General features: G+C 48.7%; 1 protein-coding gene and 1 long non-coding RNA gene across 3 annotated transcripts in view; one reads left to right on the top strand and one right to left on the bottom strand.

The window, feature by feature from the left end:
- Nucleotides 1-10,561, bottom strand: part of LOC119950830 — a 29,470-nt gene extending 18,909 nt beyond the window's left edge. The window contains exon 1 of the long non-coding RNA XR_005457439.1: nt 10,018-10,561. This is a non-coding gene — a long non-coding RNA (uncharacterized LOC119950830). The remainder of the gene's footprint in view (nt 1-10,017) is intronic.
- Nucleotides 10,562-10,696: 135 nt separating this feature from the next.
- tdrd1 (tudor domain containing 1) overlaps nt 10,697-22,426 on the top strand; it is a 144,063-nt gene continuing 132,333 nt past the window's right edge. Inside the window, exons 1-2 of one of the 2 annotated variants that reach the window (XM_038773345.1) lie at nt 10,697-10,809; nt 19,810-20,214. In XM_038773345.1, coding sequence (XP_038629273.1) covers nt 19,845-20,214 — 370 coding nt within the window. In that variant the 5' untranslated portion in view covers nt 10,697-10,809; nt 19,810-19,844. Of the gene's footprint in view, nt 10,837-19,809; nt 20,215-22,426 lie in introns of both variants that reach the window. The other variant, XM_038773344.1, reaches the window with a different exon arrangement.

Below are 22,426 nucleotides of genomic sequence, written 5' to 3'. Positions count from 1 at the left end.
ACCACAGCATCTAGTACATTTTACATTACCTTCCCCACTGCCTCACTACACGCTTTGGCGTCCTGAATATCGGCCACCTTAGTTGCTGGACTACAAATCCAGTTCCCATTCCCCTGCTAAATTAGTTTCAACCCTCCCGAAGAGTACTAGAAAACCTCCCTCCTAGGATATTGGTGCCCCTCTGGTTCAGATGCAACCCGTCCTGCTTGTACAGGTCCCATCTTCCCCAGAATGCGCTCCAATTATCCAAATACCTGAAGCCCTCCCTCCTACACCATTCCTGCAGCCACGTGTTCAACTGCACTCTCTCCCTATTCCTAGCCTCGCTATCACGTGGCACCGGCAACAGACCAGAGATGACAACTCTGTCTGTCCTGGCTTTTAACTTCCAGCCTAACTCCCTAAACTCGTTTATTACCTCCACACCCATTTTCCTACCTATGTCGTTGGTACCAATGTGCACCACGACTTCTGGCTGCTCACCCTCCCCTTTGAGGATCCTGAAGACACAATCCGGGACATCCCTGGCACCCGGGAGACAACATGCCTTCTGGGAGTCTCGCTCGCGACCACAGAATGTCCTATCTATTCCCCTAACCATGGAATCTCCTATTACTATTGCTTTTCTATTCTCCCCCCCTTCCCTTCTGAGCCTCAGAGCCAGACTCAGTACCAGAAACCTGTCCGCTAGGGCCTTCCCCCGGTAGGTCATCCCCCCCAACAGCATCCAAAATGGTATACTTGTTTTGAAGGGGAACAGCCACGAGGGATCCCTGCACTTTCTGCCTGATCGTTTTCTTTCCCCTGTGGTTACCTCCCTGTAACTCTTCTCTATAACCCCCTCTGCCTCCCGGATGATCCAAAGTTCGTCCAGCTCCAGTTCCCTAACACGGTCGCTGAGGAGCTGGAGTTGGGTGCACTTCCCGCAGATATAGTCAGCAGGGACACACCAGTGGTATCCCTCACCACCCACATCCTACAGGAGCATGCAACTGCCCTAGTCTCCAACCACTCTTACCTTACAGAATATAGCTGCCCTGTGGACCAACTGGAACTCCGCCCTCCGACTCTGCTCCCAGTCAGCTGCACACTCTGTAAACTCCTGGCTCCCTTCTCGCTCTTTGTGGGAATGAAATGAAAGGAGCACCTTGCTCCCGCCTCACCTAACTCCCTCAGTCACCAAACTCTCACTATAGCACTCAAATGCACCCAAAATTAGCACTCAGTGCAAACCTTGCATTCTGAAATCCAGTAGAGGTTTTCCAAATAACTCTTTAAACAAAGCTTCCACTCCACTTTTAACAGTGAACCCAGTATCATGGTTTTGCCCTTTTAGGATTTCTTTGTCTTGACTGTTGTACAAACTCTTCACAACTGCTTTAACTCTCAATTCCCATAAGTTATTAAAATGGCATTGAACATTTGATTTACCTCTGAAGTCTGTTTTCTCACTTTAAATCTGTTTACTGCAATTACCTCTATAACTCAGATCACTTTGTTTATTATTCATTTAATTCTTTTGAACAATACCTTGGTCTCTGTTCTCTTAACTTCAGTTGCATTGAGACATTCTTTCTGTCCCAATTCCCTGGTTAACTGGACTGTAACTGATTCGTTGGGAAGCTTGTCACTTTGGAGCTCCCATCCCGACAGTCGTGCTCTTGGCAGAGTTGATTACAGTATGACAGAGATAAGAACATAAGAACATAAGAACTAGGAGCAGGAGTAGGCCATCTGGCCCCTCGAGCCTGCTCCGCCATTCAATTAGATCATGGCTGATCTTTTGTGGACTCAGCTCCACTTTCCGGCCCGAACACCATAACCCTTAATCCCTTTATTCTTCAAAAAACTATCTATCTTTACCTTAAAAACATGTAATGAAGGAGCCTCAACTGCTTCACTGGGCAAGGAATTCCATAGATTCACAACCCTTTGGGTGAAGAAGTTCCTCCTAAACTCAGTCCTAAATCTACTTCCCCTTATTTTGAGGCTATGCCCCCTAGTTCTGCTGTCACCCGCCAGTGGAAACAACCTGCCCGCATCTATCCTATCTATTCCCTTCATAATTTTAAATGTTTCTATAAGATCCCCCCTCATCCTTCTAAATTCCAACGAGTACAGTCCCAGTCTACTCAACCTCTCCTCATAATCCAACCCCTTCAGCTCTGGGATTAACCTAGTGAATCTCCTCTGCACACCCTCCAGCGCCAGTACGTCTTTTCTCAAGTAAGGAGACCAAAACTGAACACAATACTCCAGGTGTGGCCGCACTAACACCTTATACAATTGCAACATAACCTCCCTAGTCTTAAACTCCATCCCTCTAGCAATGAAGGACAAAATTCCATTTGCCTTCTTAATCACCTGTTGCACTTGTAAACCAAGATGGGCTCGTTAGATGCGCGGATCAGTAGCAAATGGGATTTAACCCTTAAAAATGTGAGGTAATGCATTTTGGGAGGACTAACACGCAAGGGATTATACAATGAATTATCGGACCCTAGGAAGTACAGAGGATCAGAGGGACCTTGGTGCACATATCCATTGACCCCTGAAGACAGGACAGATAGATAGAGTGGTTAAGAAGGCATACATGTCTTTATTATACGAGGCGTAGAATATAAAAGCAAGGGGGTTATAGATGGAGCTGTATAAAATGCTGGGCAGGTCACAGCTGGAGTAGCAGTTCTGGTCACCACACCATAGGAAGGATGCAATTGCACTTCAAAGAGTGCAGAGGTGATTAACCAGGATGTTGCATGTGCTAGAGTATTTCAGCTATCAAATGAGACTGAATAGGCTAGGATTGTTTTCCTTTAGCAGAGACGGTTTGGGGGTGGGGGGTTGATTGAGGTCTCTATTACGAGGGATATAGGTAAGATGGACAGGAAGGAACTTTTCTGTTTAGTGGTGGGGTCAATAATCAGCGGGAACAGAATTAATGGACAGGGGATTTATAGATGTGAGAAAAAAAACTTCTGGATGGTGGAAATCTGGAACTCACTGCCTGAAAGGGTGGTAGAAGTGGGAAGCCTCACAACATTTAAAGTATTTGGATGAACACTTGAAATGCCATCACATTTAAGGCTATGGACCAAGTGCTGGAAAATGGGATGAGAGTAAAAGTAAATAAATTGCCATATTCCCAGATGACCATAGGCTGATTTCCCCTTTGATGGGGAGAGCTGACTGGTAGTACGTTGACCTGAGGATCACCACATCAAGCGACAGAAGGGCAAGGTTGAGAAGGCTGGGCTTTCATGAATAACCTCAACCACTACCACAACTGAACCTGCTGGCCTTGCTCTGCATCACAAACACACTGTCCAGGTGTAATAATCCACAGGAGGCAGGAGTCCCGTCACCACACCAATATTTATGGCCAATAACTATATACAAGAGCAGCTCTAACAGTGCTGCTAGCATTCCAGTCAACTTAAGACTGGATCACAAAGCCTACACAGGTGCTTATATGGCCCCCCTCAATGAGCTATCATTGAGGGAGCTCATACTCCAATTGGCCAACCAATAATGCTAATTGGAGGTCATTACACCCCCCCACCTCAAGGTCCGAGGAATTCCTGCCAGCTGGCATTCCTCTGAGCTTCTTCCTGCTCCTCATAAGACCATAAGACATAGGAGTGGAAGTAAGGCCATTCGGCCCATCGAGTCCACTCCGCCATTCAATCATGGCTGATGGGCATTTCAACTCCACCTACCAGCATTCTCCCCGTAGCCCTTAATTCCTCGCGACATCAAGAATTTATCTATCTCTACCTTGAAGCCATTTAGCGTCCCGGCCTCCACTGCACTCCGCGGCAATGAATTCCACAGGCCCACCACTCTCTGGCTGAAGAAATGTCTCCGCATTTCTGTTCTGAATTTACCCCCTCTAATTCTAAGGCTGTGCCCACGGGTCCTCGTCTCCTCGCCTAACGGAAACAGTTTCTTTGCGTCCACCCTTTCTAAGCCATGTATTATCTTGTAAGTTTCTATTAGATCTCTCCTTAACCTTCTAAACTCCAATGAATACAATCCCAGGATCCTCAGCCGTTCCTCATATGTTGGACTCGCCATTCCAGGGATCATCCGTGTGAATCTCCGCTGGACACGCTCCAGTGCCAGTATGTCCTTCCTGAGATGTGGGGCCCAAAACTGGACACAGTACTCCAAATGGGACCTAACCAGAGCCTTATAAAGGCTCAGTAGCACATCGCTGCTTTTATATTCCAACCCTCTGGAGATAAATGACAACATTGCATTCGCTTTCTTAATCACGGATTCAACCTGCATGTTTACCTTTAGGGAATCCTCGACTAGCACTCCCAGATCCCTTCGTACTTTGGCATTATGAATTTTCTCACCATTTAGAAAGTAGTCTATGCTTGGATTCTTTTTTCCAAAGTGCAAGACCTCACATTTTCTCACGTTGAATTGCATCAGCCATTTCCTGCACCACTCTCCCAAACTGACTAGATCCTTCTGCAGCCTCCCCAATTCCTCAGCACTACCTGCCTGACCACCTAACTTCGTATCATCGGCAAACTTCGCTAGAATGCCCCCAGTCCCTTCATCCAGATCATTAATATATACGGTGAACAGCTGCGGCCCCAACACTGAACCCTGTGGGACACCGCTGGTCACCAGCTGCCATTCCGAAAAAGAACCTTTTATCCCAACTCTCTGCCTTCTGTCAGACAGCCAATCCTCAACCCATGCCAGTAGCTCACCTCGAACACCATGGGCCCTCACCTTACTCAGCAGCCTCCTGTGTGGCACCTTATCAAAGGCCTTTTGGAAATCCAGATAGACCATACCCACTGGGTTTCCCTGGTCTAACCTACTTGTCACCTCCTCAAAAGAATTCTAACAGGTTCGTCAGGCACGACCTCCCCTTACTAAATCCATGTTGACTTGTTCTAATCCGACCCTGCTCTTCCAAGAATTTAGAAATCTCATCCTTAATGATCGATTCTAGAATTTTACCAACAACCGAGGTTAGGCTAATTGGCCTATAATTTTCTATCTTTTGTCTTGATCCTTTCTTGAACAAGGGGGTTACAACAGCGATCTTCCAATCGTCCGGGACTTTCCCTGACTCCAGTGATTTTTGAAAGATCTCAACCAACGCTTCTGCTATTTCTTCAGCCACCTCCCTCAGAACTCTAGGATGTAGCCCATCGGGGCCAGGAGATTTGAAGACCTTTTAGCTTTTTTAGCACCATCTCTTTTGTAATGGCAACCATGCTCAACTCAGCCTCCTGACCCTTTATAATTTTTGGGATATTACTCATGTCTTCCACTGTGAAGACAGACGCAAAGTACTTATTAAGTTCTCCAGCCATTTCCTCGTCTCCCATCACTAGCCTTCCAGAATCAGTTTGAATTGGCCCAATGTCTACTTTGGCCTGTCGTTTGTTTCTTATGTATTGAAAGAAACTTTTACTATCATTTCTTATATTACTGGCTAGCCTGCCTTCATATTTGATCCTCTCCTTCCTTATTTGTCTCTTCGTTAACCTCTGTTTGTTTTTGTAGCCTTCCCAATCTTCTGATTTCCCAGTGCTTTTGGCCACTTTATAGGATCTCTCTTTTTCTTTGATACATTTCCTGACCTCCTTTGTCAGCCATGGCTGTCTAATCCCTCCCCGGATAATCTTTTTCTTGGGGATGAACCTCTGTACAGTGTCCTCAATTATGCATCTGTCACCTCGGTGTCGTCCGCCGGGTCGTTTTCCGACGTGGGCGGGGTGTACCTTATAGATGCCCGTCTTTTTCTTGATGACCTCGTTGGAAGTTGTTCTTCCTCCTCCTCGGGGAGAGATGTCGCGGCGGCCTCGTCGAACGTGTCCATCGCCGACTCTGACGACTGGATGACGGGGTCTGGAGAAATTGCTCGGGGCTGGGGTGTGGGTATCTTTTCCGTCTGGGCTATCCCAGCTTGAGGTGGTCCTGCTTCGCCTGCTTCCAGGTATGGTTCCGCTGCCCTTATTTGGTCTAGGTGTTTCTTCAGCACCTTACCTCCTATCGAAACTTCATAGGATATTGGCCCTGTTTGGGACTCTACCGTGCCTTTGACCCACATTGGTCCATTCCCATAATTCTTGACCCAAACCGGTGCCCCCACCTGGAAATGTCTCTGCTGCCGACTATTATCATGCCCCCTGCGTTGGGCCTCCTGTTGTTTCTCCACTTTCCCCGTTAAATTTGGGAAAAGGAGACTCAGCCTCATTCGTTTGCAGCCGCCTTCCCATTGAGAGTTCAGCTGGCGGTATGCCCGTTGTGGAATACGGTGTGGTCCTGTAATTAAACAGCCAGCGGGAGAGTTTTGTGTCCATTGACGCTGCCGGCTGCTTCTTCAGTCCCGCTTTTAGTGTCTGGAGCGCTCTCTCTGCCAGGCCGTTGGACGCTGGATGGTATGGGGCAGCTTTGAAGTGGCGGACTCCGTTTTCTTTTTGGAATTTTCCAAATTCCCCACTTATGAATGCCGTTCCGTTGTCTGACACCAATACCTCCGGAAGTCCATGTGTTGCAAACGAGGCCCTGAGCTTTTCGATTGTCGATGCTGTGCTTGCCGTGTTTACCTGGGGACGTCCAACCATTTGGAGTGGGCGTCCATTATCACCAAAAACATTGAGCCCATGAAAGGGCCGGCGTGGTCAATATGCAGGCGGGTCCACGGTCTGCCTGGCCATTCCCACGGGTGCAATGGCGCAGCTGGTGGCACTCTTTGTCCCTGTTGGCACTCCTGGCACCAACGTACCAAGGCTGCTATGTCTGTGTCCATCCCTGGCCACCAAACATAGCTTTGTGCTAGCATCTTCATATTAGACACCTCTAGGTGTCCGTGATGTAACTCGGTTAAGATTGCCCGATGGCCCTCAGCTGGGACTATTACCTGGGCTCCCCATAATAGGATACCGTCTTCAACGGTTATTTGGGCCCTTCTGCTCCAGTACGTGTGCACCTGGGGCTCCCCTGGTCTTTCCAGTTCTCCTGTTAGCAGTAAATGCTTCATCTTGGCTAAAACTGAGTCCTTTCGCGTCCACAACCGAATATGTTGTGCGTCCAGTGGTAGGGTGTCCAAAACATTTAGAGTCATTACTGTCTCCTCTACTTTTGTAATTAGCGGCGGGGTGTCCGGGAGGTGAAGTCTGCTCAGAGCATCTGCATTTGCTACTCACGTTCCCGGTCTGTACTCCAGAACGTATCTATACGCCGCCAGTAGCAACGCCCAGCGTTGGATTCTAGCTGATGCGATCGGGGGTATTTACTTGTCTTCTTTTAATAACCCTAATAACGGCTTATGGTCCGTCACTATGGTGAATTTCCGCCCGTACAGATACTGGTGAAATTTGTTTACTGCAAATATCACCGCCAGTCCTTCCTTCTCGATTTGGGCGTACTTCCTCTCAGCCATTGCCAAGGTACTCAAAGCATAGGCTATTGGCCGTTCTTCCCCATTCCTTCCTCTGTGGGCTAAGACGGCTCCTACCCCGTAAGGGGATGCGTCACAAGTGACCACCAACTCCTTCCTTGGGTCATAATGCTCTAGGACATTTTCGGATGACAGCTGTTCCTTAATGTCCCTAAATGCTCGGTTTTGGCGGGCGGACCATTTCCATTCTTGCCCTTTTTTAGTAGCTGGTGGAGGGGTTCTTGGATGGACGTCCTATTTTCAATAAATTTGCCATAATAGGTTACCAACCCTAGAAATGATCTTAGCTCCTGGACCGTGGTGGGAGCTGGGGCTTCTTTTATTGCCCTTTCTCTGTCTTGCAATGGGTGTAAGCCCGACTCCTCTACTTTATATCCCAGGTACGTCACTTTGGGGCAAGAAAAACACATTTTTCTCTTTTAAGCCATGCGCCTACCTTTGCGTAACGCCTGAGCACTTCCTCCAGGTTCCTTAAGTGTTCCCTGTTCGTCCTACCCGTGATTAAGACATCGTCCAAATAAATCGCCACCTGCGGTAGTCCCTGCAGAATATTTTCCATCGTACACTGGAATATAGCGCAGGCTGATGACACTCCGAAAGGTAGCCTAGTATAACGAAAAAGGCCCTTCAGGGTGTTGATCGTAGCGAACTTCTGGGAGTCCTTGTCCAGTTTTAACTGCAGGTAGGCGTGGCTCATGTCCAGTTTCGTGAACAAAAGCCCACTTGCCAATTTGGCATATAGGTCGTCTATTTTCGGGATCGGGTATTTGTCCAGCAGTGTGTATTTGTTTGCCGTCTGTTTGAAATCTCCACAGAGATGTATCGAGCCGTCTGGCTTCAAAATTGGTACCACCAGCGCTGCCCATTCCGAGAACTGTACTGGTCTGATAATGCCGTCGTGCCGTAACCTTTCTATTTCGACCTCTACTTTCTTCCTTAACACGAAAGGTACTGCCCTGGCCTTACAAAATTTCTGAAGGGCTTCTGGGTCCACGTGCAAAGTTGCTTTGGCGCCTATGATTTCCCCCAAACCTTCTTGGAAGACCTCCGGGTATTTTTGGAGTACTCCACTCAACTGCCCGCTTTCACTCTGGAAAATTTTCATCCAATCTAATTTTAGGTCTTTCAGCCAGTTCCGTCCAATTAAGCTCGGTCCGAAGCGCTCTACTATCATCAATGGTAATCTGAGCAATTGTTTCTCATATTCCACGGGTACATGAGTCATAGAATTTTTCATAGAATTTACAGTGCAGAAGGAGGCTATTCGGCCTATCGAGTCTGCACCGGCTCTTTGAAAGAGCACCCTACTCAAGGTCAACACCTCCACCCTATCCCCATAACCCAGTAACCCCACCCAACACTAAGGGCAATTTTGGACACTAAGGGCAATTTACCATGGCCAATCCACCTAACCTGCACATCTTTGGACTGTGGGAGGAAACCGGAGCACCCGGAGGAAACCCACGCACACACGGGGAGGATGTGCAGACTCCGCACAGACAGTGACCCAAGCCAGATCTGTGGTACCCTGGAGCTGTGAAGCAATTGCGCTATCCACAACGCTAGCGTCGTGCCTAGAACTTCCAGGGGTTCCCCCGTGTAGGTTTTAAGTATCGTCGATATTTTTGTTAGGGTTAGTGGCTGGAGTCCATCTTTGATTTTTAAAAATGCTCCCATTACTGATACAGCCGCCCCGTGTCTATTTCCATTATTGTCGGCCAACCGTTCACCCGTGGGGTAATCTTAAAAGGTTCTGCTTTCTTCATCGCAATATTATATAATTGTTCCCCTTCGGAGGAGGATGGGGGGTCTAGGTTGTGTACTTCCCTGCGTCCCCACCTGCTATTCCTCTTTTGCCACCTCCTTCTAGGGTTTCTGTCGCTGTTACCCCACTCTGTCTGGTGCCAGAAACGGTCCTTCTCTGTTGGGGGAGCCTCAGCCGGTACTTCCCTCTGTCTCCAGTTAGTCCTACCAGACTTGGGGGCAGTTCTGGGGTTTTTCTTTGGCCCTCTATTCCTCAGGATTTTCCTGAGAGCGGCTATCTGGTAACTGGACCCGTTGTGGTAGTCCCTCTCACAGGTATCTACCTCAATTAGCGTGCCCTGTAGTTCCTGCGCCTCACTTGCTGCCTTTTCTAGGGACAGTGCGAGCTGTAACGCCTGCCTGCAGTCTAGCTGCGTTTCTACCAACAGGCGCTTCTGTATTGTGAGGTCGTTTATGCCACACACTAACCGGTCCCGAAGCATTTCATTTAGCGTCGGGCCGAACTCACATTTTTCCGCCAGCCTTGTCAGGCGGGTCAAGAAATTCATGACTGACTCCCTGTTTTCCCGCTTCGCTGTGTAGAATCTGTCCCTACGCAAAATGAGGGGTGGTTTTGGGTCGTAGTGTTCTTTCATCAATTCCATTAATTCTTGGAAAGGTTTTGTGTCCGGCGCATCAGGATAAGTTAGACTACGTATAATAGCGAAAGCTGAGGGTCCGCACGCCGACAGCAGGATAACCCGTTTCCTTTCGTCCGTAGTTATATCATTGGCCCGGATCCCAAAAAACGGCATTTTTGAAATAGCAAGGCTTACCCTCCGAGTGCGGCAGCTGGTCTCCGCAAAGTTCTTTGTTTACCTCGTCGCCTTTTCTGTCCCTAGAAAATATTAATCCACAGGAGGCAGGTATCCTGTCACCACACCAATATTTATTGCCAATAACTATATACAAGAGCAGCTCCAACAGTGCTGCTAGCATTCCAGTCAACTTAAGACTGGCTCACAAAGCCTACACAGGTGCTTATGTGGGCCCCCTCAATGAGCTATCATTGAGGGAGCTCATACTCCAATTGGCCAACCAATAATGCTAATTGGAGGTCATTACACCAGGCAACTGAGCTAAACCACCTCCCTCCTCTGATTAGAGTAGATAGGTGCTTGCCCACGGGTGCAAATATGGTGGGCTGAAGGGCCTCTTGCCGTGCTGTAAAAGCTCTCTTTGACCCTATGTGGGATTATTATGCGCCAGACAGGGGAAACATGTATCCAAAGATACTCTGGAACATTCATCTTCTTCTGTCACCCATCAATAAACTTCCCACACGGACCCTCACCAGCCAGCCATTCGGCCACCTGTTTGTTCCTGTTGGGCAGGGCCAGGCTTGGCGCATTCGGGGGCGGGCGCGTTGGGCGGGGCCAGGCTTGGCGCATGCGGCGGCGGGCGCGTTGGGCGGGGCCAGGCTTGGCGCATGCGGGGTGGGCGTGTTGGGCGCGGGCTAAGTGGGAGACACGTGCGTGCGGGCAGCTGGCTGGAATTTGGCGGCTTTGTCGGTTTAAAAAAAAGTCGGACGGCCCCTTCACGACCGTTAAACATTCCTTGACGGCCAGGTACCATTTGGTGATGCTCTATCGATGGTAAGGGAGTCGTGGTCGGTGGGGGTGGAAAAAACGTGAAACACCTGTTTCCTATAAACTGTCGCATGTGGTTTTGGGCGGGGGAGAGAACCGAATTGTACAGGCCCGGAATTCAAACCAAACCTTCATGAAGAAGACTGGATAGTGAAGTGGACGCCAAGACTGGTCTGCATGAGGGTGGCCATTATATATAATACATGTTTCGCGGGTGAATTTATACAGGTTCATTCCACTCTTTCCCCCCCCCCCCCCCCCCCCGGGGCTCTCGCCTGCAGCCAGTGGGTAGGTCAGGGACTAGCCTCTTTCTCACATTAAGAAGTTCAAACTATAAAGACCAGCACCACGGGAGTTACACTGATTTAAAGTTTCATTATATGTGTACCTAGATAATGTCGCATTCACGTGTTGGAGTAGAGAAATCTGATGGGATGTTTTTGGACCACATTGGTCAATGGGATGTAGAGTTCCCTTGGCGTTTTCTTCATTGAACAGGATTGTCTATCGGTGTTAAAGAGTGTGCGACGCTTTAAACCATGAGCGTGCTTTGCCCTCCCAGCAGCCAGCCGTATGTCTGCTCCTGTGGGTGGCTGTGACTTGTTTCAGTACTTTGAGAAGTTAACAGTGCGGCCTCCTGGATCCTTGTTTTCAACTTTCGCTTCGACTAAAGTTATCTCTGAATGCTGCTGCACTTCCACACGGGCCTTCATGGTGTTTAATCGGCACAATCTATGCATTGGCTGCAGAGGCCTGAAGGAAAGTAAAATATGTGAAGGTTATGTTAACTTGGTATCCGAAAAAAAATCAAACATTCCTGATGGATCTCAAACTTGGGCTTTATCACTGACTGCACGCTCACCGGTGACAAATTGGGGCAGAAGGAGCTTTAGCTGTATGTTCTTGTTCTGTGCCAAAGATCACTACTTACACATTGTTTATGACTTCATAATTTGCTGAGGTTGGGTCTCTCGTGGTATCTTTTAAATAGACTTACTCTTGTGTGTTGATGTTTTACAATTATTCACATTGTAAAACTGCTGAAAGTGTGTTGCAGTGAGGTCAAAGCAACTCGCTGTAGTCAGATTGAAGATTGGTAAATAAAGCAAGGACTCTTGGATGCCCTGTTTGGAATATAACTTGTGCTTTTTGCAGCTAAAGTTTAACTAGAGAACTGAGGAGAAATTTAATTTAAAACTGGCGAAGTTCTGACTTTATATTAGAATTTTGTATGATGTTTAAGTGGGGCATAAGTCCAAAACTAGAACATTAAATATTGCAATGCCAGTTATATGGTTATTGATGGGTTGGATTGACTAAGGTAGATAGATAAGCAATCACAACCATTTAAAGAAATATTTTATAATTCTCATTCCATGAGCCAAATTTGCCTGAATTGAATGTGTAAGATGTTTGCACCAAAATTAGTGAATTTGGCTGAAATTGTCACTGCAGCCACATTTGTCATTCATCAGGAATTTTCATGAGAAGATGCTGTATTGTAAAAAGGACATTCAATAGGAAATGTGCAACGTAGATTTACGAGGATGGTTTATTGGAACTAATTCCCCTGTTGGTTGAGGAAATTTAATTAATATTTTTTACAATTATCAAAGGTTTCATTGGGTCAACAGGAAGAGGCTCCTATGGTTGGGAATTTGATAACAAAAGGTCAGTCTTGAGAACAGGTGACCATTCAGTGATTTTGGTGGATCGTGACTGATTTGTGCTGCAACTCCATTCATCCACTTATGCCTTAAACCCACCCAGAACAGAAATCACCTCACTCTTCAAGATGTTAATTTACCTAGCCATTGACCGTTCCAGATTTCCATTTTATGAAAAAATTATTTGATTTAATCCCTAAACAATCTGGCCGTAGTTTTTAAGACCTTGTCCCCATATTCTGTATTTCCCCATCAGAAGAACTTCCTGCACTGTATTTACCAGATTAAACCCTTTCACTTTAAAGGCCTCAGTTAGAATACTCTTCAAGCTTTTAAATGCAAGGAAATATCAGTGAAGTTTATGCAACCCGTCCTCTTTAACAGTCCCGTCCATAATGCTTTCAGTTTAGCAGCCATGCTTTTCAGTCTTTTTTTCCTTTCAGTTTCAATATCCAGACTTCTTGAAGTCTCTTAAGTTTCTCACTTTTTTTTGTTTTGGGTTCTACAAACATATTTTGTACATTTAATCCCAGAATAGATAGTTGTCCAACTTCAGTAGCACATGTAGCTATAGGTTATTTAGCTTGGTGCTGATTCCCTAGATGCTTGTCAGAGCCTTAAAATGGATAATTTTAAATACAACTCAAATCCGTACATGTTGATGAGCAACATTTCAAATTTAAATATCAAAAGAGCTGAACAATAACTTATTATTTTGTAAACTACCATGATGCTTTTGCACTTTTAAGGTTCCATATAAATGCGTGTTTTATATTGCATTTGTTGTGACCAGTCCCCTGGTGAAGTCCTCAAATTTGTCCCTCTGTGGGATCCCAATTTGTTAAATTCTGGTTGGGTTACTGTTACCTCCCGAGTGAAGAGGGATGAGCGAGCTCACTTCATTTAAACTGTTGGTTGGTCACAACAAAATTACTTCAAAAATGACCCCGTACCTTGAGGATGGCTTTTCCCAACCCCATGGGGGCTGGTTTAGCATAGGGCTAAATCGCTGGCTTTGAAGGCAGGCCAGCAGCACGGTTCAATTCCTGTATCAGCCTCCCTGAAGAGGTGCTGGAATGTGGCGACTGGGGGCTTTTCACAGTAACTTCATTTAAAGCCTACTTGTGACAATAAGCGATTTTCATTTCATGTTGTTTTAAAAGGAGCAGGTTGAACCAGACTTTTTGAATTAAAGGAAGAGTGAGTGAAACAAATTAGCTTTTGTTTTGTTTGTGAGGAGTAGATGGTGGAACATTGTGGCCGTGTGATATTGGTGATTCCAATAGCGCTGGCTTAAGCAGTTTAGTTGGTTTTGAGATTCCAGGGTCATGTAATTTAGTGGAGAAGTTGTCCTGCTTCCTTTGCAGTTGTGGCTATGCTGCCTTGCCATGCTTCATGCGACTAGGGGCTTTTCACAGTAACTTCATTGAAGCCTACTCGTGACAATAAGTGATTTTCATTTCATTTTCATTCGGCAATCGGAGAGAGAGATCGAGACTTGTAGTTAGAATTGAACCCGGGTCCCTGGCACTGTGAAGTAACAGTGTGAAGTACCATTAATTGTACGCGAGGCGAGTGATTTACCAAAGTTCGGCTCTAATAGACTAGAACACAGCTCTGCGATCGTCTACAATGGAAAGGACGATCGTCAGGCGTCTGACCATTTATACCTCGTTAATAGAGGCTTGGTTAACTCAGCCTCTCGGCCAATCGGTCGAGAGGCACATGACCGACCAGGGCCAATGGTAAGCCGACGTTCTGGCCCAATGGCAGACAGGTATGCAGATCATATCACCACATTCACCCCTTGCGGAGAAGGGGGGGGGGGGGTGAACGAGACCGGGGAGGGGGAGAACTGGTGATATGAGTGGCCGTTGGGAGAATAAATTTTCTCTCCTTACCCTTATCGAATTTGGGGGCTTCCCACTGGCCCAGACATAACGATATTTACAAAAAAAAAGTCCATGGGTATGTAGAACTCTAGAAGGATTCGATCAGTCTTTTGGTGGTCCTTGACGTCCTGGCAGAGCACCGCAGTGGAGGAGTTGACGTCGGGTCGGCCGATGGTCCTGCTGATGTCCTGGAGTCCGGGAGTGATGGACTTCGAGTAGTCTCCGTCACCTGAGCTGGCCGCGGAGACGCCATGGATGAGGGATGGGGAAGCTGAGTGGGGTGCTGGGGTGAAAAAGGGGAGGGGGGGGCGCACGCCGGCGGGTGCCAGGTCCCGGAGGGAGACCGTGTCCTGCCGACCGTCTGGGTACTCCACATACGCGTACTGCTGGTTAGCGTGGAGTAACTGGACATGCTCCACCAACGGGTCGGACTTGTGCACCCGCGCATGCTTCCGGAGCCAAGATGGGCCCGGGGGTGACCAGCCACGTCGGGAGAGGGGATCCAGAGGATGACTTCCTGGGGAAAACAAGAAGACGTTCATGAGGTGTCTGATTAGTTGCGGTACAGAGGAGTGAGCGGATAGTGTAGGGCATCGGGATCACCTCTTGCCATCGGGAAATAGGGAGATTTCTGGACCGGAGGCCCAGTAGTATGGTCTTCCAGATGGTACCATTCTCCCGCTCGACCTGTCCGTTACCCCGATGGTCGTCCTGCAAGAGGCGATGCCCCTGTCGAGGAGGAATTGACGCAGCTCGTCGCTCGTAAATGAGGACCCCCGATCGCTGTGTATGTACGCGGGGTAGCCGAACAGTGAGAAGATGGAGAGTAGGGCCTTAATGACGGTCGATGTGGTCATGTCGGGACAGGGAATGGCGAAGGGGAAGCGGGAGTATTCGTCGATAACTGCCAGGAAGTAAATGTTGCGGTTGTTAGAGGGAAGGGGCCCCTTGAAGTCAATGCTAAGACATTCGAAGGGGCGGGATGCTTTGATCAGGTGTGTGCCCTCGGGGCGGTAGAAGTGCGGTTTGCACTCGGCACAGATGTGGCAGTCACGGGTTACTGACCTGACTTCCTTGATGGAGTAGGGCAGGTTGCGGGCCTTAATGAAATGGTGTAGGCGGGTCACCCCTGGATGGCAGAGGTCTGCATGGAGGGAGCGGAGGCGGTCTGTCTGCGCGCTGGTGCAGGTACCGCGGGACAGGGCATCAGGAGGCTCATTGAGCTTCCCAGGGCGATACAAGATATCATAGTTGTACGTGGACAACTCGATCCGCCACTGTAAAATCTTGTCATTTTTGATCTTGCCCCTTTGTGCATTATCAAACATGAAGGCGTTCTGTCTGTGAGGTGGATAAACCTCCTGCCGGCCACATAGTGCCTCCAATGTCGCACGGCTTTGACTATGGCCTGGGCTTCCTTTTCCACAGAGGGGTGGCGGAGTTCGGAAGCCTGGAAAGTTCTGGAGAAGGCGGCCACGGGTCTGCCCGCTTGGTTCAGGGTGGCCGCCAGAGCTAGTTCTGATGCGTCGCTCTCGACCTGGAAGGGGAGGGCCTCGTCGATGGCGCGCATCGTGGCCTTTGCGATGTCCGCTTTGATGCGGCTAAAGGCCTGGCAGGCCTCCGTCGACGGTGGGAAGGTCGTGGTTTGCATGAGGGGAAGGGCCCTGTCAGCGTAATTGGAAACCCATTGGGTGTAGTATGCGAAGAACCCCAGGCAGCGTTTGGGGGTATTGGGGAGAGGCAGTTCCATCAGGGGGCGCATGCGTTCGGGGTCGGGGCCTATCAATCCGTTACGCACTACGTAGCCGAGGATGACTAGGCGGTCGGTGCTAAACACGTATTTATCCTTATTGTACGTGAGGTTAAGGAGTTTTGCGGTTTGGAGGAATTTCTGGAGGTTGGCGTCATGGTCCTGCTGGTCGTGGCCGCAGATGGTGACATTATCAAAATATGGGAAGGTAGCCCGTAATCCGTACTTGTCGAACATTCGGTCCATCTCCCGTTGGAAGACCGAGACCCCATTTGTGACACCAAACGGAACCCGAAGGAAGTGGTAGAGGCGCCCATCAGCCTCGAACGCGGTGTACAGGCGGTCACTCGCGCGGATGGGGAGCTGGTGGTAAACGGACTTAAGGTCCACAGTGGAGAAGACCTTGTATGTCGCGGTCTCGTTTACCATGGTGGAAATACGGGGCGAGGATACGCGTCCAGTTGCGTAAACTGATTGGTTTGGCTATAATCGATGACCATCCGGTTTTTCTCCCCAGTCCGGACCACCAGCACTTGGGCTCGCCAGGGACTGTTGCTGGCCTCTATGACCCCTTCCGTCAGCAACCTCTGGACCTCGGACCTGATGAAGGACCGGTCCTGGGCGCTGTACCGTCTGCTCCGTGTCGCGACGGGTTTGCAATCGGGGGTGAGATTAGCAAACAGGGAGGGGGGGGGTCCACTTTGAGGGACGCGAGGCTGCAGGCAGTGAGGGGGGGGGGGGTATAGGGCTGCCAAATTGAAATGTCAAGCTCTGCAGGTTGCACTGGAAGTCCAGTCCTAGGAGTGCCGGTGCGCCAAAGTCAGGGAGGACAAGGAATTTATAATTTTAAAAAACCTTCCCTTGGACCGTGAGGTCCGCGATGCAGCACCCGGTGATGTGGACGGAGTGCGAACCTGAGGCTAACCCGATTTTGTGTGTTAGGGGATGGACAGGGAGCGCGCAGCGTCTTACCATGTCAGGGTGAACGAAGCTTTCCGTGCTCCCGGAGTCCAGCAGGCAGTCCGTCTCATGGCCGTTGAGGTGGATCAGCGTTGTCGTTTTGGCGAGCGTGCGTGGACGTGACTGGTCGAGTTGAACGGCCGCGAGCCGTGGAGAAAATCCGTCGTCGCCGTCCGAGTCGATGCTGGAGGGACCTTGTGTGGCAGTCCCGGAAGTCGGTGGCCAGGATCCATATGTGAAGTCTGCGCCCCACGATGGCGGCGCCCAGGACCCGCATGTGGGATTGGCGTCCCAAGATGGCAGAGCCCAGGACCTCCACGTGGGGTTGGCGCCCCAAGATGGCGGCGCCCAAGACCCGCACGTGGGGTCGGCGCCCCAAGATGGCGGCGCCCAGGAAGCCCTCATGGCCGCTGGGGGCGGAGCTAGCATTGCCGGCGAGCCGGGTGGAGCAGCTGCGAGTGGAGGAGGTGAGGCGCGCAGGCCGGGCACAGGAGCCCGGGGGCAGGGGGAGCAGATTCGCGCGGCGGGCAGGTAGGGACCGGGAGGGCCCGGAGAGGCGAGCCGGGCGGGCGCCGGGGCCCGGGCGTGGGGGGGAGAAATGTGCGCGGCGGGCCAGCAGAGACCTGGAGGGGCCAGGGAGGCGCGCAGGGCCGGGGCCCGGGGGGGAGAGGAAGGAAGGAAAAGAGGTACGCGCGGTGGGCAGGCAGGGACCGGGAGGGCCCGGAGAGGCGAGAAGGGAGATGAGGGAAAGGAAAGAGAGGTACGCGCGACGTAAAGGCAGGGACCGGGAGGGCCTGGGGAGGTGCGCTTGTCGGCTTTCGGGACGCAAGTTGAGAGGAGCTGGGTGAGGTGGAGCGGCTCTGGGGCGCGAGTCGGGAGCGGCTGGGGCGGCCCTGGGGGGGGGAGAGAGAGAGAGGCACACAGGCCGGTCGCAGAGGCCTGTGGGGGGAGGGAGGGAGGGAGAAGAGAGTGGGGAGTGCTGTGTAGCTTCCAGAAGCGCCGCAGCCAGCATTCTGGCCTGGCGGACCTGCTTTCTGGTGGCCAGCAGACCACCTTCCCGCAGCTCTTACAGAGGGCGGAGCGGGCTGGGCAGCACGAGCGAGGGTGTTTTGCGTACCTGCAGAAGTAGCAGAGGGGCCCCGTGGATGTATCGGGGCGTCCCGCTGCACAAGCCTGAGGGAGGTCGGAAGCGGCGGATGGCGGGTGGGGAGCATGCCAGGAGGCCTGGCCAGGGTCATAGGTGCGAGCGCTTTCATCTGTGACCTCCAGAGAGGAGGAGAGAGTCAGCGTCTCAGTTAAACTGAGTTCGTCTCTTTCCAGCATCCGCTGGCGGATCACGGGGGACAGCATCCCAGCCACGTAAGCGTCTCTGATCAGTAGCTCCATGTGCTCTGTAGCCGAGACCGCTACACAGGAGCAACTTCTCCCCAGGGCATAGAGGGCCCGGGCGTATTGGCTTAGAGACTCACCGGGGACCTGCTTTCTGGTGGCCCGTCGAGCGAATACCCTGTTGACCGGTTTGATGAATTGTCCTTTTAATAGTCTTTTAATAGACTAGAATGCAGCTCTGCGATCGTCTACAATGGAAAGGACGATCGTCAGGCGTCTGACCATTTCTACCTCGTTAATAGAGGCGTGGTTAACTCAGCCTCTTGGCCAATCGGTCGAGAGGCACATGACCGACCAGGGCCAATGGTAAGCCGACGTTCTGGCCCAATGGCAGACAGGTATGCAGATCATATCACCACACAGTGCTAACCACTACTGTGCTTCCCAAATCATGGTCATATTTGCTCTTTGAACAAAAATGTTACTTAATGAGTATTTACTGCACCTTGCCATTTTTTTCCTTCTGAATTTCGAGATGTGTAAATGTCCAATCTTTCTAATTGTTGCAAGGGTTGTTGAAAGGTTGGAATAACTAGTACTTTATTGTAACCCTTAAAATGAATGATTCCACTCCTGATTAAAACCACATGCTATCTTCATGATTATTTTTGTGACTGATTCAATTTTGTATTTGTTGCATAGAATTTTCATGATTAGTTTATAATTTGCTTCACTAGTTCATACTGGGTGAATAAATTACTTTGGAAGGGATAACGGGACTTGATAGTGTATTCAATGGAGATGGTACCGTAATGGTGATGTCACTGGACGAGTAATCCAGACTCTAAACGTTAGTTCCTTTTCTCTCCACAGATGCTGTCAGATCTGCTGAGATTGTCCAGTATTTTCTGTTTTTGCTTAAGATTCCAGCAGCTGCAGTAATTTGCTTTTATGTTCATGAAACTATTGTCGAATGTCATTAAAAATCCTTTTGCTTTACAAATATGATTTTAGGGAAGGAACTCTACCATCCTTACATATGTCTTCCTTGCATATAACCCCAGACCCACAGCAATGTGGTTGACTCTTAACTGCCCAGTGAAATCATGGGGCAAGCCACTCTATTCTAGGGAAATTAGAGATGGGTAACAAATGCTGGTCAGAAAGAATAAATAATTCTGTCCCACAGAACCAATGTCAAATCATGTGTGAGCATTGGCTAAGAGTTTGTGACACCACTTCGGAAAAGGCCACTAGGGAGCTCAGCTTGTCATGTGCCAAAAGTGAATTATGGATCTGAGTGTTATTTCTGTGATCAGTATATTATACTTCACAATGCCTATTGCTTTTTGCATTTGTAAACTTTCTTTTTAACTTTCAGGTCTTTGGAAATCGAGATTATTCTCTCCTGGAGAGATGACTGAAAAGAAGATGAATTATTGCAGGTTCGATGTTGTAAAGTGCCAACAACAGAAATTAGAAAATGGGAATAAAAAAGGTGCCACAATTAAGACTGCAAACATTTTGGATAGTCCCTCCGAAGTCCTGTTAGGTGAACGTTTGTATCCTAATTTTGCAATTAGTAAACCTGTTTCAGAAGATGGAACCCCAAGTATACCAAAAAAGAGAAATTTCAATTTTTGTGAGCTAGCCAAGGAATATTTTGCTGACCGTACCCACCAGTCAAAAGGTAATAGATTGGTTGGAGGTAACATCAATGAGAAAAATAAAACTGGATTATTGAAACGGCTGAATGGAGAAATCCAGCAAAATTTTGACCCTGAAGGTAATTGCATTTATGCTGTAACTTGATTTACTTCTGTTGCAATGCTTAATTATTCAGGTGATTGCTAATCTTTGGGGATACTATGTGCCGGAATGTCTGTGGAGTGGCAGTCACCATAAGGTTGCCACTCCACAACCTTTTACTTCCCTGAGCCTAGAGCATGTTTCTCCTGGAGCTCTATCACTGGCATGTTGAGAAATGTGCAGCACAGCAGCTCCAATGTCCTTTCGTTGTAGGGCAGCAAGTGTCGGGGAAATTAAGCGGTTGTCCCTCTTTTTTTCTTTTTTTTACAACATCAGCTGCTGCAAATCAGGTGATTTTGAAGGTCCCAGCCACTTTGTGAAGCCAGGCGGAAGGGAGGAAGGGAGGGTGCGTGTGCACGTGTGTCATTGGGTTTGGGAGGGGGGGGGGGAGGGGTGTCATTGTTACCCACATGTTAGTGGTTTTAATTAATAGAATCCCTACAGTGTGGCCATTCAACCCATTGAGTCTGCACTGACCGTCCAATGTTTCCTGGGAAACTATTCTGCTAAAAGTCAAAACCATCCAAAGTTTCTGAATTTAAATCACAGCATTGGGTAGTTGCCAATACAGCAACTATGGAACTTCAAACATCCCATGCAATTCCTGTGCAGTCCTTGTGTGGGGACCAATGCATCATCTGGGGTACCTAAGGGGGATAATAATTTTAGTAAAGCAAGAAATGGGAATTGTGTGCTATATTGAGTTGTCATTCTTCCATCTGTGAAAGATGATGAACATGCAGCAAACAATCCATTTTAGATGGGGTGTCTTCACATGGTGTATGTTGCTGATGGCTGAAGAGGCCATAATTTGAGAGGCAGAAGTGTCACAGAATTCTACAAGTGTTTTGGGTTTTTGGTGTGCAGCCTCTTGCCAAGCTGTTGTAGCCACCAGCCATTGTGATGGTGTTTGCCACCTTGCAGGAAGTGCTGCCATTTTCCCAATTTTATCAGCTCGTGACTTGGAGGTTTAAAAGCTGATGTTTAAGGTTTTGCAAGCATTTTGAAGCAGGGCCACTGGCTCTGGCTATGTAAAATATTCTTGGGTAAGCGATTGTCTTCTGTCCCATGGACGTGCCCTAGCCAAGAAAACTGACTTGAGTGTTGACAAACTTGGGAGTCCTGCCTTTGAAACAACTGCTGCATTATGAGTTCTGTCCTGCCCGATATACACATAATGCATTGTGCAGGAAAGTTGGAAATTGTTGTTATTTTCTTGATAGCATAAGTCTTCAGTGTTAAAAAGGCAGGCCTTGTAAACCATCAGTTTGGCCCTAAAGGTCAGAATTATGCTGTCCATTGTGCATTTTGAGAGTCAAAGGTGGTAGCTGTTTTGCGTGTACCAAATTCTGCATCAAAGGACAGAACGTGTCAGCATGAAACTGACTTAGCAGAATTTGCTAAGTGGGATGTAATTTAATGATTGGGGTGGAGATGCAACACCTTGTCCCATGACCACCGTTTCTTTGATGCTTATAAGCAGAGAACAAGTTTCAGGCATTGGAGAGACAGTTCTTGCAGCTAAATTTTCATGTGGGCAACTAGCAGCATCATCGATATAGAAACATTCTCTGATAAGGCAGTGATGTGATTTTGTTGTTGGATTGTACAGCTTGCCATCTGACCTAGTGTGCAAGGAGAATCCTTCCATACCTGTAGGAAAGATAGAGTTCAATGTGGGAGCTAGGACACTGCCCTGTTTCACTTCACTCTGAAACTTTAGGAAGAGCTTATTGGACAACCACATTTCTTCAAAAACCTGTTTAAAGCCTTGGTGCGATCTGCAAAAGTACAATAAAGGTTCCCCCACGCTACTGTAGCATTCATGTGAATAAGACCAGATCCACAGGAGATATGCCGGCACGGAAACTGCACTGTGCTTCTGGATACACCAAAAGTACATGGAGTTTTTTTTGAGTATCGCTTTCGCAAAGGCCTTCCCTGTGACACGAGGACTGTGATGCCCCTGTAGTTATTGCAGTCTTTCCCCTCACCGTTATTTTTGTATAGTGAGTTGATTTTTGTGTCACTTCTTTTCATGGACCAGAGCTGCCTTTCCAGTGGAGAAGTGAACAAAGAAAATTATAGCACAGGAACAGGCCCTTCGGCCCTCCCAGTCTGCGCCGATCCAGATCCTTTATCTAAACCTGTTGCCTATTTTCCAAGGATCTTCTTCCATCTGTTCCCCA

The sequence above is a fragment of the Scyliorhinus canicula genome, chromosome 16, assembly GCF_902713615.1.
Source record: "Scyliorhinus canicula chromosome 16, sScyCan1.1, whole genome shotgun sequence".
Taxonomy (NCBI): Eukaryota; Metazoa; Chordata; class Chondrichthyes; order Carcharhiniformes; family Scyliorhinidae; genus Scyliorhinus; species Scyliorhinus canicula.
The sequence above is the reverse complement of the archived record's forward strand: the minus strand, read 5'-3'. Positions and strand labels throughout refer to the sequence as shown.